The 20,894-nt window shown below is 48.1% G+C and overlaps 1 protein-coding gene across 1 annotated transcript in view; it reads right to left on the minus strand.

Moving 5' to 3' along the window:
* The window catches only part of CTH (cystathionine gamma-lyase), a 272,518-nt gene that overhangs the window by 106,927 nt on the left and 144,697 nt on the right, over nt 1-20,894 (minus strand). The window contains exons 8-9 of the mRNA XM_069641917.1: nt 18,049-18,201; nt 9,869-9,990 (exon numbers count right to left, since the gene is read on the minus strand). Coding sequence (XP_069498018.1) covers nt 9,869-9,990; nt 18,049-18,201 — 275 coding nt within the window. The remainder of the gene's footprint in view (nt 1-9,868; nt 9,991-18,048; nt 18,202-20,894) is intronic.

Here is a 20,894-nt window from a genome sequence, read left to right on the forward strand (position 1 = left end):
GGGCCGGGAAACGGATACACGCCTTCGAGAAAAACACAGCAGGAGTGCCGCTAGCAATAGGGGATGTGAAGAGCTTATTAGTGTCAGCAATCGGTGACCAAGCAGACGCAGTGTGGGAAAGAGCCGGATTCCCTGGAGTAACGATGAGTTGTGATCGCCACGATGGATCGGCGTTCAATAATGTTCGAGCACAGGTATGGGTTGCATTGAGGCGCACGTTTCCAGATATTCCAGATTTACATTTAGTGATGCAGTGTACAATGGAGGAGAACGAGGATCCTACGCAATTCATACTACGGGTGCAGGATTTATGGAGAAGTGAAACTGGCACGGCGTGGAACCAGTCCACCGCCTTGTTTTATTTTATCATCAAGAAGGGGCTCCCGAAGGAGGTGCAGAAGGCCTTGGACAAAATAGCTGGGATAGAAGCCAGGGGCTGGCCTGAAATACAGAGTATAATTGTGCACCACTGCAGGAGGATCAAAGAAAGAGAAAAGGAGATCGCACAAAAAAGGCTGTCAAGACGAGGCGAAGCTGGTACAGAACAAATTAGTGAAGGTCGCCGCCGTCAATGCCAGCGCAACCACAGACCGAGAAAACGAGGGGGACGAAGGAGCAGGGAACAGACCAGCAACAATAGCAGCACTACGGGCTACAGGAGGGCCAGGACAGTGGAATGGAGAAGAGCAATACGGTGGACAACAGTGGCAAGACCGACCAGCAAGAGGAAGAGGTGGGTACCGTGGCCAGAGGGGGGGGGGGGGTTGGAGGTATGGGAAATAGGGGATTTGGCGGCCAAGGAATGAGAGGCGGACTACAAGGATCATGCTGGAACTGTAGGAGATGGGGACACTACTCTAGAGATTGTAGAATGCGGCCTTCAGGATATTTCCAGGGGCAACAGCCCATGGAGAACGAACAAGGTTGGGGGTGTCCGCACCAAGGTAACCTCTACGGGCTACCAATGGGAAGTGGGAGACAACAAGACTACTGTTACAACGAACCTCAGGTACAGCAAGGACAGCAACCACCACCACAACCAATGGTAAGGCAAAATACAGTGGGAAGCGCGACCAGTAATTGTTATGCAACATCTGCGAACCGAGCACCTGCACCGTACCGCGGCGTGACAGTGATCGGAGATAATGTCTTCTCCGTGCCAGGGCAAGAAAGACATTCAGATTACGACAGCCCACAGGGAACACTTGCATGTCCAGTCCTATCCACCACCCTATGTGCAGAAGAGGAACCACTAGTGGGGGCAGAGATAGGAAATAAGCAGTTTATCTTCATGGTAGACTCTGGAGCAGAGAAATCATGCCTTATGGAAGGGCGGTTTCCGCTCTCAGGCAGGAATTTAGAGACGCAGGGGTTCTCTGGGGCCATTTTAAAAGTTCCTTACACTAAAGATCTTGATATAACGTGGGGGGTAAAACCGTGCATGCACCCTTACTGGACCACGAAGACGCGCCAATAAACCTGCTGGGTAGAGATTTGTTAAGCAAATTGAATATGACGATCTCTTTTACAGAACGAGGAATAGTGTGCTCAACACCGGGAGTGTGCCCAGTACGAGCAATGTTGATGATCAGCACAGTGATGAATGAAGTTGTGGTGCGAGGGGTACCCATTGATATAAGCATGTTCATATATGGTATCAAGGTGTTGGCACGGGTGGTGCCAGAGATAACGAGAAAGGAATGGAGAACACCATCAGATTTCATATTTCACCCAATTGCACACACAGACATTGTACCAGGCACGATAATGTCCATAGACATTGAGGCAGTTCAAGTATCCAGTAAACGTATTGTGGTCATAGGATTGGACGCGCAGGGGTGCGAGTGGAGGACTGTGTTATGCATAGACCCAAATGTGATGCTACGAGACATAACAGATGAGGTATTGTTCACTGATGGTGAGGATGGAGAAATAATAATGGAAATAAGCATACCATGTGATATTATGGTTCAATACAGAGAGGTACATAACCCATTGATGGCTAGCGTTAAAGCGCCACTGACTATATTTGAGGAAGACATGACAAAGGTAGCACCTGAAATTTGGACTACCGGACCCCACAATGTAGGGCTGCTGCATGAGGAGATACCAATAAAAATAAAACTCAAACCAGGTGCAATGCTGCCGAGAGTAAAACAGTATCCCATATCAAAAGGAAGCGGAGGAGGGAATTAAAGAAACGATAAATGCACTCCTGAAACAAGGCATTATAGTGCCATCAACCTCCCCATGCAATACAGTGATTTTTCCGATCAAAAAAGCAAAGGGAGGGGCATGGAGGATGATCCAGGATCTCCGCCCACTCAACGGCGTCATTCAAAAAGAGTTCCCTTTAGTCCCTAACTAGATACTGTGTAGTGTGTCAAAAGAATCCACATGCTTTACTGTAATTGATTTGAAAAACGCCTTCTTCTCAATACCCCTTGACCCAGGATCCCGATACCCGACAGCATTTACATTAGGGAGCAACAGGTATGAACATTGCAGACTCCCACAGGGATATTGCGAAAGCCCCAACATTTTTAACAGGGTATTGCGGGAAAACATTGGAAACATAGATGTAGAGAGCACCATCATTCAAAATGTACACAATTTACTCGTCTGTAGCCATACAGAAGAAGTGTCGAGAAGACTCGATAACACTACTGAATGTGCTAGCTGCCAAAGGATACAAGGTAGACAAAGGGAAATTGCAAAACTGCCTTGCCGAGGTTGTATACCTCGGACAGCTGATATCAAAAGATGGGAAGCGAATACTCCCAGACAAAGTAGCTGCTATACGCAACATAATACCAAAAACTGTGAAAGACATGCAAAAATATCTTGCCATTTGTAATTATTGCCGAGCTTGGATCCTTGATTATGCGGCATACACACGCTCCTTACTACAAGCATTAAAAGAAGCACAGAAGACTAGGGCGACAATAAAAAGGACACAGGAAATGATAACCCAGTACTCGAAATTAAAAGACCTTATCGCAGACGCCACAGTCCTTGCAAACCCAGATTATGAGAGGGAGTTTGTTTTCCCACTGCAATGGGACACTGATGACAGCAGTACTAACACAGAAGACATCACTAGGTCACAAACCAGTGGCTTTCTACAGTGGGACACTAGACCCAGTGATGCAAGGTCATTTCGCGTGCAAACAGGCCCTCGCGGCTGCGGCCTTCGCGATTGAGAAAAGCGCCACCATTGTCATGGGATGTTCGGTAACGCTATATGCAGAGCATTCCTTGTTTGCCATCCTTGAGCGAACAAAATCAACACTAACGACCCAACGAGCAACATCGTATGAAGTAATAACATCAAGCCCCAACGTACACGTTGTGAGGTGCAAGACAGTAAACCCTGCAACATTTATTACAGAGCCATGCACGACAGAGGACATACAAGAACACGATTGTGCTACGTATGAGGGGGAAGGTGACGATATCCCTAAAGCAAGTGAGAATGCCCTATAGGAGGGAGAAATATACTTCATAAATGGGTCAGCATCAAAAGACCCCGAGGCAGGAGAAAAACACGTCGGAATGGCGGTAGTGCGCATGGAGGAAGATGAATATGAGACAATTGTGCAAAAGCGCCTTCCATCCCATTATTCGGCACAGGCGGCAGAATTAGCTGCATTGATTGAAGCACTGCGCACTGCTAAAAGCTGTGCAGTGACAATATACTCACTCTGCCTATGCAACTACCACAGTGCACTCAGGGCTGTCACGGTGGCGTAGAAGGGGATTCAGGAGGGCAGATGGTTCTCCAGTACAGCATGCAACATTGTTGAATGAGCCGATAGATGCATTAGCAGAACCATCAGTAGTGGCAGTGGTGAAGTGCCAAGTCCATACCAACAGACGCAATCTCATTGGGAAAGGAGGCAGCCGACGCAGCCGCGAAGGAGGCCTTGTATTTCAATATGACACCAACACATGAGTGCATCACAAAAGCAACTACGATAGACCCACGAGAAGAAGCATACAATACCCCAATAGCACAAATAGAGTTACAAAAACGTGCATCCCAAGAGGAGCAAGAGCTGTGGAGCAAACGGGGATGTACACAATCAGCCACAGATCTCATTTGGAGACAAGAGACGACAGGGAAGGTTGTAATGCCCATAGAGTTACTGGAAATAGCATTCCAGCAGTTGCATTTCCCCGGCCACGTAGCGAAACACCACATTGCTGCAGACATCCAAGAACACTGGTTCGTCCCCAACTTACAAGAGCACCTGTCAAAATTCATTGTAGAATGCATAACATGCCAAACATATAATTCTGGAATGATATCAAGAACACTACGTGGCACCTTGCCCCGACCAACAGGACCATTTAGAGAGCTCCACATAGACTATGCTGATATGGGAGAGCGGTGTAACGGAGCAAGATATTTGATTGTGGTGTTGTGCCCCTTGTCAAGGTGGGTGGAAGCAGGCCTATGTCCCCATCCAGATGCGAAATGTGCGGACAAATTCCTTGTGCAGGAGGTGTTTTCGCGATGGGGGATATGCGACGTCATCACATCAGATAATGGCACGGATTTTCTGAATGACCTCACTTTTGGGGGTGAAGCACAAATTATGCTTGATTTAATACCCAATGGCGAATGGAGTGGTAGAAAAGATCAACGGGTTACTGAAGAGTAAGTTGACTAAATTGAAGAAAAACTGGGTTTATTGCTTGCCCTAGCACTGTTCCATCTCAGGACGCAGCCGTGCAAAGACCACCACCTAAGCCCCCACGAAATTGTGACTGGGAGGCGAATACACACACCAGTATCCCCAATAAGAAGAGCCTCGGATGCGCACAGGGCTGCCACAGTGCTGGGGGAAGAGTTCAAGGATACCTAACTCAGTTAACACGCGCAATACGTAGCATAGCTCGGCAAATAGCACCGCCTTTTACTGAAAATGCGATGACTGATACCACTACACCGGCCGCAGACAGTTCAAGCGGCCCACTAATGCCGGGGGCACATGTGTATGTCCGCAGCTTTGTGAGAAGGTGGAATTCACACAGGTTTCATGGCCCCTACGAAGTCATCTATAGTACCCCCACCGCGGTGAAAGTGAAGGGATTGAAGTATTGGGTGCACTTATCCGATGTGAGGAGGACACAGTAGCACAATTCCCCCCCCCAGAGGAGCAAGACAGCGCCACTGGGACCACAAACTAGGTCATAGGAAAATAACAAGAGTCAGTAAAAGAACATGCAGAGATAAAAATGATGATATGCATTTTGTTTTGCAAAACATACTTCCTCCTTCCTTCTTTACCGACTCTTCCCCCACTCTCTTCAATTGGCCAAGCATATTATCTATACCTCACCTATCTCTCCCCCTCTGTCTCCCACCTTCATTTTTTAATGGCTGTCTCTGCAGTAAAAGAACATGAACAAAAGAGTAACAGAACAAGCCTGACTGAAAATAATGATTAAATGTGAAGTTGAACAAGACTGTAAATAATTGTATATATTATGATGACTTAACAAATTTATATCGCCCCTCCAGGTGAACAATGGCCCAATGACCCACGATCGGAGAAAGCGAATTAATGTTAGATAGCGATAGGGTTGCCATTAGTGCTAAAAGGTTCAGTGATGTTGAATGCATTTTGAAGTGTGCTGCAATTTTTATGTCAGTAATGGTGTTTTTTGCAGCATGGCATTACACCCCTTTATCTCTTGTTGATGTGGAGGGAGCGGGGCTAACTTGATAAGAGAAGGATCACAAATGATCTGGACTGGGGTAAGGACAATATGGCAGGAGTCACATGGACTTAATGTCAACCAAACAGATGGAATGCACCCCTCAGAGTACATTACTGTGGAATCAACAAGTGTGTCAATGTTACGTTTCAATGAAAATACGAGTGATGCTTATGGATATAACGAATAGGATGGAGATTATTATTGGACAAATGATTTAATTAACACTAGTATTAATGCACAAACAACCATACACTCTACCTCGCACAAAATTCCTGCTACTGATGATACATAAGCCATATTGAATAGTAATGATACAACATGGGCTGGGATGTTCGGATACATTACAAAAGGGTGAAAAACAATGATCGGGAAGGGAGGAGGAAAAGGGGGGGCGAGAGGGAAAAGATACGACATCTATCACGACCTGGGATTAGATGAAATAGAAGATCCTCGCCACCCTGATCAATCGAATAAACGGTGTTCTGACATGAGTGCCACGGCGAAGCAAGCAACAAATGAGAGCTGCTACGTCTGTTCACTCATCCCGCACGCATCAGGAACACCGAAAATGTTAGTACCGCAGGAAGTGCCCTTGTCGGAGGCCCAATGTTTGATTCATCTGGTTCTATGCAGAATAAAGAGCACATTCCAGGCGCACACTGCCACATTGGAAAAGCTGGAGAACGAGAAAACATGCACAAGCCGACGCCAAGGAGTAGTTTGCCTCGAAGAACCATTTCTTCTCATCAAGGGGACACGCTTTGCAGACAATAAATTGCACAACAAAACAATACAATGCAAAGCAGAAGCGCTTCGAGGCCTACCAAATGACACTTTCCAATGGATAAAAGGGGCATGTAACCACATCTGGTCGCAAGACGTCGCAAAGCGAACATGGGTCACAGCACTAGAAAAACCTATCAAAATACAAAAAGAAGTGCCACATGAACTGTGTTTCCGCGGGGAAGGAAAGGTAGACATGGGAGAAGCAAGGAAATGTAACAAGACGGTAATAATCCCCGACATGAAGAAAGGCACAGCTGCACTAATGGACATGTATTGGGTTTCAGGCAACAAGCTCACCTGCACCTCCCCGCGTCGTGGAAAGGAACTTGTGCTTTAGCAACCCTCCACACAGCCCTGATGGTAATACCGGAGAGCCACATCCAAGGGGCAACAGAGCAATCGGCTGGCATATTGGCAGCAGGGCAATCGGCTGGCATATCGGCAGCAGGGCAGTGGGCTGAAGCATCGGCAGCGCCCCAACTAACGCAACAGAAGCTCCAGCATATGAACTATTGTCACAATATGAACTAAAGAAAAGATTGACACGAAGTAAAAGATCCTCCAATTACATCTCATCCGAGTCATCGAAACTACTTGTTGAGATCCCGCAGAAATACAAGCTCTTCTCATCAGCAGAAACATTCTTTGCCTCACTTCTCGCCCCTGGACTACAAGCACGAGCAAACGCCAAATGGTTTCAGAACGTGCGCTGGGAGCTCATTCAATTGGCTAACGACACTGAACAGGGGTTTGAACGTGATAAAGATAGAACTACGTGCGTTGCGCCTAATGACAATGCAAAAATCGATATGTCCTCGATTTCCTCACACCGATGGACGGTGGTGTTTGCCGAAAAATTGTGGGGGCATGTTGCACATTCGTGCCAACTGAAGACGCTGATAACAGGACACTCTCCCATGTGATAAACGCAGTACACAATCTAGGGGAAAGAATGAGAGCGGAAGGAGGAACAGAGGAAAGTATGTGATTCTACAATTTGTTCAGCTGGATACCATCATGGGTAAATGTGGCAATGAAAATACTGGTCCCCATCATCGTTTTTGTGCTCTTGGTTCTTGTGTGTGCCAATTAGGACTGCAGTGTTGTGAGAAAAGCATGCCAACCTCGGCTATGATGGTGACAATGGGCTGACCGACAACGGTAGCTACCATGATAGATGCCCAAATGCAAACAGGAGAATACACCACACCACAGTACAGAATGACAGCAATTTACAGGCAATATGGGGACATAGACAATAAAATAGCCACGAGAGTTGCAATGGTACCAAAAAGTATGGGTAGATCTAGATGGGGATGGAGGTATTTACTTCGTGTACCCCAGACGAATATGCCAGAAGAGGGAATAGCCTAAGAAGCGTCTGCAGAGCTTGGATGCCCATAAAAGGTACCCCTGCGTGGGACGAGGCGGTGGCAGAGGTTGAGTACTACCAAAGGGAAAACGAAAGAATAAAAAGTAGAAGAATGTGTTACTTTAGATGTAACGAAAGGGGGGAATGTGTGATAGCGAGGGGCCAATGGGCCCCTCTCTATCGTCACTTCTCATTACCGAACTTGGACCAAGTGCCTCTAAGTGGTCGGTATGCCCATTGCCCTTATGCGATACTAACTTAGTTATATTCACGTAGATGGGACCACCGAGCAGGACACGTCATCCATTTTCTGTACCCCCTTTCGACTCCATCTTGGTAACTAGGCCTCACTGCGATAGTACAAAACGCATTTCTCCCCTTTACCGTCGCAGCTTGGAGCACATAGCCCCCACCCTCATCCCCACACCAACTGGAAAACTCTGCGGCTCCATTCTCACGCTGAGGCCGGAGCTGCTTGCAACAAATAATGAATGTAACACATCCCTTTTCCTGTTTGTGCTGATCTCTCATAAGAAAAAAGATAAGGATAAAAAGTAGCCCTCTAATCTTGAGAACAGTAGTTCTCAAGAAATATGAAAGAATATAAAAAGGAGAGCCCAAAGGGTTCTCAGCAACACTGCACATAGGGTGCTGTGTGCTGCAAAAGTGGAACACAGAAGCCTTAAAAAAAAAAAAAAAAAAAAAAAAAAAAAGGTAGGGAGGAAAGCAAGACTCCCTGAAAATAAAGTAAAACATACAGAACAGGTTTCCCATGACCAGAGCCAGAAAGAATTAATGAGGGGGGAGGGAGGCTCACCTCAATCAAGAGAATAAGGAAAAAGTCCAGACGTCCAGCAAAAAAACTGATAAATCTCCCAAACACTGGTGTCTCCGTGGCACGAGCGGCTCATGCAACGTTACTCTCCCTCTCTGCTGGTGAGCCCGTTTGCTCCGCCACACTAGCTCGTGCCTCCTGTTAGGTAAGAATTAGTGCAGTTCAACTGGTGTGGGACTACACAAGACTGATCTCTAGGTATTAGGTAACCCACCTTTTAATATAGGCCTGTACTACACAAGTTGGTAGTGTGACTGAGCAACCAGGCTTATCTTAAGAGGGTGTCAGTTTTCTGGGCGGTAGTGATCAATAAAACCCTTTTTAGTCATCTATCTGCTTGTCTAGTTGTTATACTTTTCCTGTTTTGAATTTACCTTTTGTTTGGCCCTTACCCAAGTCTATTCAGAGTGCGGTGGGTTTCCCAGGCCAAGATCGTGGGAGCAATCTGAAGTCCTGATTGGCTGAAGGCAAGACAAAGGAGACCACAAGGCTAACATGTGTACAAAGAACAGGGTTCCCAATCACACACGTGAAAATGGTTGGGAATCATGCACTACTAGAGAAGTGGACCAACTTTACTAAAAAAGTGTTTGCTTGTGATTGGGTAGAGCATTAATGGAGGAATAATGATCAAAGGACATATGCAAGCGTGTCCTTTGTTGGGAGGTATGTTTGGTGCACAATTCAAAAGTGGAGGGACGCAGTCACTGGAGAAACAAGATACGACGTCAGAGTACTATTAGGATTTCGTGCAAGCACAAGATCTAAAAAAAATGTTTAAAAACAAAAAAAAGTACATTCAACACCTCTTGGCTGGAAAGATAGCTCCAGTGCAACATGCTCTCATCACAGCCTTGAGTATGCTGTGCAACAAGGGGTTTAAAACCCCAGGAAAGGATGACTTAGCCCTTCATCCTTTAGAAATCAATAAATCAAGTTGCAGGAGTAGGTTATAATAGCACCTATCATTACAGCGCTTAGAAGCAGCTCGCCTGCACAAAACGCTATATAGATCATACAACTATTATGTTTTGATATGGATGGTTGCAGCCTTGACTCGAGGACTCAAAAACAGCAAGGTATAGTCACATAACTAACGAGCACATTTTAAACATGGGGATTATAAATCGATCAACAAGCGTTACCTTTAAGCTCTTGAGAAATATCTTGGCATGTTCAAGGTTCCCTTTGATGTAAAATGTAATCATCCCTGGGCAGCCAGAGCATTGACGCTTCATTAACTCATGCTGAGGGTGCGATGGGAGACCTGAAATTAATTGAACACATTTGATTTCACTGTACACGAGAGCAGAGTAACACACAGAATCAAGGAAGTGTGTCATGTAGTTATGCAAAGTAACATTCATTCCTCTACTTCACCACCTTGCCAATCATCCACAGCGGTTGGTGGGTGTAGGCACATTGGTAGTAGAAAGGCGGGTCAAGGTTGTCACAATGCCGTGCTAAACAAAAATTAGCAGTGATTAAAGCTAGGAAAATGAGGGAATCCATCTTCAGCTTTTACAAATGGTGCACAATGACAACCAGCCACAACTGCAATTCAAAGAAAATAATGAACACAATTTTTAAAGTAAGGCAAGTTCATTGTAGAGGGGCCTATATAAGTGACAAACTACTATTGTTGTGGACTTTGTACCATGTTGGTGCATCAATCAATCCCCTTTGAATGTTGTGTTTCCATCTTTCACAATTCCTTGCTAGCCCACAGAGACCGTGGGGGAATGTGACCTTGCTGACTGGGAAACAAAAGGTGAGACTAGCATGTCATGGAACATGTGCTGAGGCACGGCCATACACAGAGGAATCAGAAGATAGAAGACTGGGTAAGAGAATAAGATAGGACACAGAGTCAATGGTGGTGGAAAAGCAGACTACCGAGATTCCCAGCCACAGGAATCTGTGGGACCGGGTTGGACAAGAGCCACTATGTCATCAAGGCTGCGGGAGGTAGAGCAGCAGAAGGAACAGGTTACTTACCTGTAACTGTTCTCCAGCATGGGTCTGGCATGGATTCACATGCTCATTAATATTCCCCATCGTCAGGCTGGGAATCCTCGGTAAAGAAAAAAAAATCAGTTTGTTTCCTTTCTGAACTGTCTTTCTACTAATAACCAATCATTGGTTTCTGGGTCATACTGCCCTCAGCTAATAATTTCCCTCTACCCAAGCCCCCTCCTCTGGCAGCCATCTTCAGATTTGGTAGCACGTAAAGTGGCAGTAGGACCAAGAGAAGACCGCAGAGGGGTTGGAGGGAGGGTTCGCATGTGAATCCATGCCAGACCCATGCTGGAGAACAGTTACAGGTAAGCAACTTTTCCAGCATGGGGTCTGGCATGGATTCACATGCTCATGAATACAAGAATACATAGCAGTACACACATGCACAACCACGGGAGGTGGCAAGGCTCAACATTAAGCATTTCAACAACTCAACATTAAACATCTCTTACCTCCTGACCAACTCACCTTGAAGCGAACGGGTTGCGCAGTACTGCTTGGCCGATTCTGCACTCCTCCATGGAATCCCAGTCGACACAGTAGAATTTCATGAAGGTGTGCGTCGACCTCCACATAGCTGCCCAGCAGATGTCCAGCAGGGGCACATCAGACAGGAACGCTGTGGTAGCAGCACTAGCCTGGCTCTCGGACGGCCAGGCAACGGTCGGTTTGCCAACCGGTCGCAGTGCATGATGCAACCGGAGAGCCATCTTGAAATGGAAGCCTTGGAGAGGGCCTTTCCTTGTTTCGCAGTGCCAAAGATCACAAACAGCTGTGATGTCTTCCGAAAAATCTTTGTGCGGTCCACATAGAACTTCAGCGCTCTAGCCACATCCAGCGAGTGCAAAGCCCTCTCAGCAGGCGACGAAGGCGACAGGAAGAAAACAGGCAACACCAAGGGCTCGTTGAGGTGGAAGTCCGACGGCACCTTGGGCATGAAGGAGGGGTGCATCCTCAGCACTACCCTCGTCTGGTGGAATGTCAGGTATGGCGGTTTACAGGAGAGGGCCTGGATCTCTCCCACTCGTCGTGCGGAGGTGATGGCCATAATAAACGCCGTCTTACATGATAGGAATTTCAGGGGTGCCGAATGCATATGCTCGAATGGCAGACCCATGAGTCTGGTTAGCACCACGTTGAGCTCCCACACCGGGGCCCGAGCCTTCACCCGTGTGAACAAGCTCAACAGTCCTTTCATGAACTCGTTCACCAGGCGGCGAGACCACAGCAACGACCGCACCGGAGTTCTGGTGTAGCAGGAGATAGCCGCCAGATGAATTTTGATGGAGGCATGTGCCAGCCCCGCGACAGCAAGTACGGCAGCACTTGAGGGGCCGTAATCCGTAGAGGACTGTTCTGTGCACGGCACCAGACAGAGAACCTCTTCCATTCATGTCCATAGCACTTAAGAGACGAGGAAGCCCTGACCTTGGCAAGTACCTCCTTGCAGTCTGCCGGGATATCGTAGCCTCCGAACTCTAGTACTGCAGGAGCCAGGCCTGCAGGTTCAGCAATCCTGGGTCGTGATGCAGGATAGCGCCTCCTTCTCTAGCGAGAAGATCCGCGTCCATTGGCACTTTGACTGGGGGCACGACGCTGACATGTCCAGATGTTCCGGGAACCATATCTGCCTCAGCCACGCCGGTGCGACGAGGATCATCCTGCACCAGGACCATCTGAGTTGACTGATGAGTCGCAGGAGCAATGGCAACGCATAAAGGAACAGGCTGTCCCAGGAGAAAGAGAATGCATCGCTCATGCTCCCCGGCTGGGGAAACCTGCTGGCGAACCTCCCGCACTTGGTATTTGCCGCCGTCACAAACAGATCAATCTGGGGATTGCCCCATCGTCGGAATAGGAGATCTACTTGATCTTGCCGAAGCTCCCACTCATGGCAAGAGCACAGATCCCTGCTGAGTGAGTCGGCGACAGTGTTCTTTACTCCTGCCAGATGAAACAGTACCAGGAACATCCCCTGGCCGATGGCCCAGTGACAGATCCTGCGCTTCCTTGGATAGGGCTGGGGATCTGGTGCCCCCCTGCTTCCGGATGTAGAACATTGTGGTGGTGTTGTCGGTGAAGACCCGTACCAATTTGCCCTTGAGGGACGGAAGGAAAGACTTAAGGGCCCAGAACACAGCCCGTAGCTCCAGGACGTTGATGTGCAGAGACCTCTCCTCCGGGAGCCATAGGCCTTTTGCGTGGAGATCTCCGGTGTGAGCTCACCATCCCTCCAGGGAGGCGTCTGTCATCACAGTTTCCTGATGCGCTGGGGTCTGGAAGTCCATGCCCGACGCGAGATGCCTGCGGGTGCCCCACCACCAGATTGCTTGACGGAAAGTCTCGATGAGGGAGATCTCGTCTTCGAAGCTTCCCGCCACTTGCATCCAACGGGCGTCGAGGAACTCCTGCAGCGGCCGCATCCGCAACCTGCACAGTCGCACGAGGTAGATGCATGACGACATCATGCCGAAGCAGGGACTTGATGGACCTCACCCTGGCAACTTCCATGGTCAACAGCCGTTGTACCTTGCCCAGGATGGCCTTTGTCCTCTCCTCCAAAGGTGAGGCCAACTGCGCCACTGTGTTGAGTGTGGCTCCCAGGAACAGGGCGTCCTGTGACGGCACCAAGCAGGACTTCGCAAAGTTTATCGAGAACCCCAGTTGCGTGAGCAGGCAGATGGTCCTTGCTGTGTGGTCGACGGCAAGTTCTTGACTTTGCTCGGATGAGCCAATTTTCCAGATAGGGGTAGACGTGGATCCCCTGCAGGCGCAGCTATGCCGCCACCGGTGCCAGGCACTTGGTGAAGACCCTTGGCACCGAGATGAACTGGTAGTGTCGCCCTTGGACCACAAAGCGTAGGAACTTTCGATGTCCTTTGTGTATGGGGATGTGGAAGTAGGCATCCTCCAAGTCCAGCGACGACAGGAAGTCACCTTCCTCCAGTTGTCCCAGCACGTGCAGAAGGGTGACCATCCGGAACTTCTGGGATTTTATGTATTTGTTGAGGCGGTGGAGGTCTAGGATGGGCCGCCAGCCACCGGTCTTCTTTCGGACAAGGAAGAACCACAAGTATACTCCATAGCCTCTTTGGGACGAGTTCGATCGTGCCATTTTTCAGCATTGCTCGTACCTCCAGAAGCAGCTGTGGAACGTGGTTCTCTCTCCTGGCCACCGGTGGAAAGTGGGGACACTTCCTTTGGAACTCCAGAGTGTGCCCGTGGGCCAGGGCATCCAGCACCCAACTGTCAGTGCTGATGGACTCCCACACGCCGACGAAGTTCGCCAGCCGGCCTCCCAGAGGGGTGCTCGGGTGGGGGCCCGACGTCACGGCCGGTTTTCGCTGAGGTCTTGCCACCTTGGGCTCCTTGGTGACGAAGATGTCCACCGGCTTGCTGCGGCCTCTGTAGGCTTCCTGCGACGAAGAGCTGGCCGCCTGACGGTACGACGAAGAGCCGCCACCGAATACTTTGAAGGCACCTTGAGATTTGCCTCCGGAGGTCCGAAAAGACGGCCGTCGCGGATGGAGTGCGCAAGGCACGGGCCGTCTCGGTGTCCGCCTTGATGGCCTGCAGGGACTCGTCCACTCCCTTGCCGAACAGGTTGTTTCAGTCAAAGGGCATGTCCAGTACCCTGGCTTGTACGTCCTGACGGAAGTCGGTGGACCTCAGCCAACCGCCCAGGCGAAGGCAAACGCTGTTGCTCATCTGGCAAAATCTGATGGAGAGAAAATGGGAGAATCCCTTCCCCCCCATTCTCATCCAAACCATGGCCTAGGACGTCACGGCCCAAACACCCCCCGCGAGAAGAATTCAACCCGCTCACCTCCGCACCAGATGTCAAGATCCATTGTGGCCACGCCCCACACGGCCAGGGAGCCTGCCCGTTAATGAAACCATGTGCGGGAACCTCAGGTGGAACTGACATCGACTTTATGGACCAACTTCATTAGACAGTAACCACAAACGCCATCATCTTTAGAGATGCCATGACGACATAGCCAATAAAAAAGAACACGTGCCACCATGTACGTCGGTCATTCACACACCAACCTACACGAAGAATATTTTCAGTGCCATGACAGAGGACTGTATACACCCACAGACATGCATCGTTGTTATTTTCGACATAGGCCACCTACAGCACCGCAGAAATGCAAGATGACTGAAGAGCTTGTGTATACGCTTGCAGACGCTTTCTCGCCACTAACGCCATGAATGAAGACGCCACCCTACATATCTACTAATGCATATGACACCGTCACCCCTCGCGACCCCCATATTATGGATCAAGTACCGCCACCCAGAAGCTAGGCCCAGGTAGGCTGCAAAGCAAGAGTCCCCAGGCAGAAGCCTCCGAGACAAAACTGCAAAACGCTGATCACGCAGAACGAGCCCCAACGAGAGCCCATAGCCAAGGCCGCGATGTTGCAATCTACATGCCGCGCTCCCCGCGCCAAGGTTACACCTGCCACTGCTAAACGGTCCTCAGAGCCAAAATACAAATCAAATTCTGATAATGCTGCTCTAGCCACGGTCTCACCACACGTGACCAAGCCGACCTGATACGATGCCCAGGCCTACTGGACAGAAAAGCGCTGGGGTCTCACGGCTGGGACACAGTCTGCAACAATAAAGTGACAAATTAGACACCTGCAGCAATGGGAAAGACATGCACTAGACCAATAGTCAGACCTGTCCATTGTCCGCCACTGACAGTCACACATTCCTGCCAGCGCCAGTGACACCATGAGCTGGGAACAACAATGATACCAGGCTTGGGGGCTCACGGATTAACCAATCAGAATACGAAGGGCGCATCATGACGCCAATATAGTCTAGCCAATCACCAAGTGTTCCCTTGTAACAAATTTGTTGTAGCAACTGTTAGGGACAGCCCAAGCGTACCACCTGACCCTTCCTCACCCAATAACAATCTTCCCTATACTGATCTTACCACTCGGGGAGCCAACCTGAAGTGGCGCTAGGTTTTGGGGATAGTTTCCCCAGGTGACGCACGTAGCGAGTCATACAACGGTAAAAAGGGCTGCGAGCCCACGGATGATGAGAGCCTCCCGGATGCATTTGGTCTGAGAGTTTCTCCCTGCTCGTTTCTGTAATAAACAGCAGTACAAACCTTGCTCTTGTGTGTGCCTCATACTCCTTTTGGGACGCGGGAGGAGTTGGGTCCTCCCAAGCCCCGGAGGTCCGCGGATGGCCCTGCCGGCCCCTGGGAAATCACCCTGACACCAGTGTCAGCGATGTCCGTGGCTACCGTGATGGCGTGGTGCAAAGCACCTCGCCCTCTTGCAGGATTTCAAGGGCTTGCGCCCTCTTGCCGTCAAGCAATTCTGAACCATAGCTCCCCATCATAGCGGGCCACGAAAGCGAGGGCATTGGCCGCCTTGATTGTCGTCGCTGCCGAGGAGATGACCAGACGTCCCATGGTGTCTAGCTTCTTCCCCTCGCCATCCGGCGGGGAAGTGGAAGATGATGCCATCGCCCCTGCCGCTTTCTTCTTGGCCGCTGCAGAGACCGAGTTCGGGGACGGCTGCGCTCTGAGGCAAATAGGAGCAGAGTCTGAGACCTGGTACTTCTTCTCGTACCCGTCTCTCTTCGCAGGGGCCGTGGACGGATTCTTCTTCGTCCCAGATGTCATCCAACAGCAGGACAGAGTATGGTCTTCCTCTTGGCCTCCCGTCGTTGGTAAAGAAATCCCTCTTTCTTCTGCTCCTCAGGGCAAAGGGGATGGGCTCACCTCCGTTTGGCTGGAGGACTGACGGTCCAGGCGCTGGTGGGGCTTCCCTGCCGGGGCTTCACGGGGGTCTTTTGGAAAGACGATTCTCTCCAGGATGGCAGGGAAACTCTGCCTGGGAGGGGTCGCCTTTGCAGACTTCACCAGGGATGCCACGACTCCCTCAATCGAGGCCTTAGCCAGGTGAATCTGGGCATTCATGACTGTAGGCGCGTCTGAGGCGTTCACCGTAGGGGGAGGGTCACCGCCTCGCTCCCCCTTGGCTTTTTCCGTCGGGATCGACAGGGGCTTCTCCCGAAGCTTACCCGGTTCTCCAACTTCCTTTACATCGAGCTGGAGCGTTGGCTCGTGGTTGACTGCGTCAGTGATGTTGCGCCCGGCCTGGCAGCCGAGGAGCCCGAACCAACGGTGCTCCCGGATTTGCGGTGCTTTGCCTTCTGTTGGGCCCCCATCGCCGGAGTGCCCTCAAAGGTCTTAGAAGACCGCTCGGACTGCTTCTTCTCACCTGCTGCTGGGCTCTTCGCCTCCAGCCAGTTAGCGAGTCTTGTACGATGGTCCTTCATGGTCCAGGCGGACATGTTTTTTGCAGAACGCGCAGTCCTCCTCCATGTGCGACTTGTCAGAGTGTAGGCAGTAGAGGCACCAGGAGTGCTCATCCTCCTTGAAGACATTCTGCAGTCCATATCCTGGGCAGTTCCTAAACAGCTGGGATCCAACGGGCGCCGATTCTCCTTTGTCTTGGGCTATGTCCACGCCGGGTAGGCCTCAAAGATCTTCCGGACTCCTCCAAGAAGTGAATTCGACGAAAAGTCTCCCTCGAGGGGCGTAGAAATTTCCGAAACGGTCCCTGTTTATCGGAAGAAGAATCGGTGGAGCTTGACGCTCGAATTGATCAAAAAAAAAAAGCATAAACTAAATGCAATACGCAGTAAAAGCTCGAGAGCCAAGCACGAGGACTCCCAACAGTTGAAGGTGCGGTAAAAATCTGAAGATGGCCGACAGAGAAGGGGCTTAGGTAGAGGGCAGTCATTGGCTGGGGGCAGTATGATCCAGAGACCAGTGACTGGTTATTAGTAGAAAGACAGTTCAGAAACGAAACTGAAACTGATTTTCTTCTTTACAGAGGATTCCCAACCATTCAACGGGGAATGTTCATGAGCATTTGAATCCATGCCAGACCCCATGCTGGAGAATAGAAACTACATGAAAAGCATGATTGGACACCAGAGGGGAGCAGAACACAGCATGAAATGGTGGCAGAAAGCAGGCAGAGGAAATGAAGCTAACAGGTGGGGATTAGAAGCCCTAGCCAAGAGAGAAAGTTGCTACAAAGAACAGTTTGGTTGGCTGCGTAAAATCCCACACCAAACGCTCATGAAATCTTTCATATGTGATGGTGAGACCCTGTCATTAAACTGTATTAAAACACCAAACAGAAGGTGGAGTATAAAAATAAAATCACTTAAAAACTGGATTACAAATGAATTTGATGCAAGCAAAAACACTCTGTGCCAACATCAAACTGCATGGAGCCATTTCAAACCCACTTACCAGGAAAAACAACCTTTTCCACGCGTGGATCCGACTCGAGGAACTGAGCAACAGCCATGCCATTGCTGAAGTGCTGCTTCATCCTGAGGTGAAGCGTCTTCAGGCCCCGATTGCACAGGAAGCAGTCGAAAGGAGAGGGCACGGCTCCAAGAGCTGCATTTTGGAGAAAAGGGGAAAAAAAGTAATTAAACGTATTGGCTTCATTGGAGTCGTTTCAAAATACACATAATATACTAAAAGCTGCACATAAAAAGATTCCATGTAAAAATGCGAATAGACTTTTAACCAACTAAAGGTTTACCTAATACACACTAAACACAGGTTCACTCATGTAAAAAAAAGATGTAAACAACCACATTTGAAAAGTTTACTCCAAGGTACTCATATGCGAGAGAAAAAGGATTTGAGAGATACTGTCATTTAGAGTGAGGGCTGAATGTGGACATAACTGTGCTGATATTTTAATTCTACACGGTTAACCTCAGCCAAATATATAGCTACTCTCAAGAACCTGTTAACACTTCCTTACCAGTCGCAAGCTTGTGTGTAGCTAACCTAGTCAAGGTCATACCAATTGAAGTAACACCACCTACTCCACGCTGAAGCTATTGTTGCCAATGCATTCATTCGTAGGTCTCAAGCAGGGGTGCATTTTTGCCCCATTTTGTTTCATCTTTTTATGGCTTATTTTTCAGAGTCACTGAAGACTAGTGAGGCCTGTCCACACCGATTAGGAGATTGCTGCATACAGTGGCTGGGGTAAGCGGATGATTTTGTGATCATAGATAGTCCTCCTAAGGGCTTACCTACAGAGTCTTCTCAGCAAACTGAGCTTATAGTCGACAGAAATGCCCTACCAAGCTTGCAGAGACTATTGGCTCTCATGTCATTGATATCGTCCAACAATTTGATTACTCTGGCGTCACCATTGACAATCGTTTGAATTGGCTACCACAATGGAGCAACACAGAGGCAAAAGTACGACATCAACTTGGTGACATCAAGCACTTTGCTAGATCTCATGGAGGGCATTTACTCAGCTCAATCAAGGTAATATTCCTCCTGTAATATTATATGGGATGGAAATCTGAAGTCGCAAATTCGAAACTAGGATTATGAAATTAGAAATCTTTATCTAATTTTTTTGTATCTAGAGTTCCGACTTCACACTATTAGATCTTCACTGAAGTGGTGCTATTTTTCCTGATATTGGAAATTGACTAACTATGCCCCATACCTTATTGCACCTGATCTACCGGTCATCACTTATTAGATTTTGTGGGCTTCGTAGCATCTCTTCACTCCTTGATTGGGGCGTCAAGTGCATGTCAATTATTAAATCTTCGAATCAGCACCTAGATTTTGAACAAATCTTTAGCAACTTGGCTTGCCACTCTCACAGTCATGAGAGTACATTATACAATACCAATAGTGCTGTAAACTCCTGCTATACCGCCAGGAATATCCTTACAACTGGATAGCTCATAAATATGAGAATCTAATTTAATACTGTGAATTTTAGAAATCACGTGAGCCCTTTCAGGGGATACATAGAGCGTCACTCATGTGTAGATGAGGTGCTGGAAACAGTAAAACATGTGATACTTGAATGTGATAATTTAGCTGAGATTAGAAGACATTTTTTCTCAAGTGGCAGAATAATCATGGTACTTCCCTACTTGATAAGGTGTGGGTGGATTTGTATGAAGGTAATGATGTAATTTTAATGTATTATTTGATAGAAAAATGTGTTCTATAAAACACCAATATTTTTTCACTAATGTTTTATTATTAAATTGTATAATTTACATATATTATACAAGGTCTTCTTCCTTGCTGATTTTCTGCATTTTAGTATCTATAAAAAGGCATAGCAGGAATATGCTAAATAAATATAAAATACATTGTGGAAAATAGTTATGGTTTCATGGGCTTCTACTTCAAATGACAAAGCAACCAGAGGGTTGCAGGAGGAGAAAAACGCTGTTGCACCGCCCCACAACAAGTTCCATGGACATGAGCAAAAAAGATGTCACTCATACATGACCGAGTCGCTTGATTCTTGGAGAGCTATAATATGATACAATGCAACAATATCATACATGTCAGTCAGTGGTTAACCACTCAATCATAGCTATCAATCCAAGGCAATCAAACCAGTTTAGACATCACAACAATGTCAGCACTTTGTCTTTACTTGTAAAAGTGTACTTGCACTCTTGAGCATTTGCTTAGTTACACTATAGTTTCAATTAGACGGTAAAAGAGAATAAATTACAGCCTTATCCCATCTCTAGTGAAACTGGGTGCCACCCAAAGTTCACTATTTACATTACAAGGATTGAGGCAGTAGATACTCAGCATAAAGACTGCTTTAGATCTATTCCTCTAAAACCAAAGAGTAAGGGATGGAAAATGTGGATTATTCCGAACCACTGCAATGACTCTGGGCAATTTGTTGATTATCCCATCAGCTCCATTTCTTAAGTGGACCAGACGTATGCAAATGTAGCTTTTTCATCCATCACTCTTTGCTGAGCAAAGTCTCCCTAAGTGGCATGGGGCATACCAGAGTTTGCTGTGCTTGCAGTCCAATGTTGCACCCGACAGATGGCGCCTTATAAGATGAACAGATTTGAGTTTGCATGTGGTTTTGTGTAGAGGAGATGTGCCCTAGCAGCTCAGGCGGGATGGCCCTGCATATGAATTTCTCCACCCTTACTGTGATGGCTTAGTAGGGATATAAAAACAATGATCTAGAAGGATGCCTAAAGCAATTGCCATTAGTTCTTGTTAATGTGGTTTTTGGACAGGCCTATGGTGAAGGCTGCACAACCACTTATAAA

The sequence above is a fragment of the Ambystoma mexicanum genome, chromosome 1q (genome assembly GCF_040938575.1).
Source record: "Ambystoma mexicanum isolate Mex_15411 chromosome 1q, UKY_AmexF1_1, whole genome shotgun sequence".
NCBI lineage: Eukaryota > Metazoa > Chordata > Amphibia > Caudata > Ambystomatidae > Ambystoma > Ambystoma mexicanum.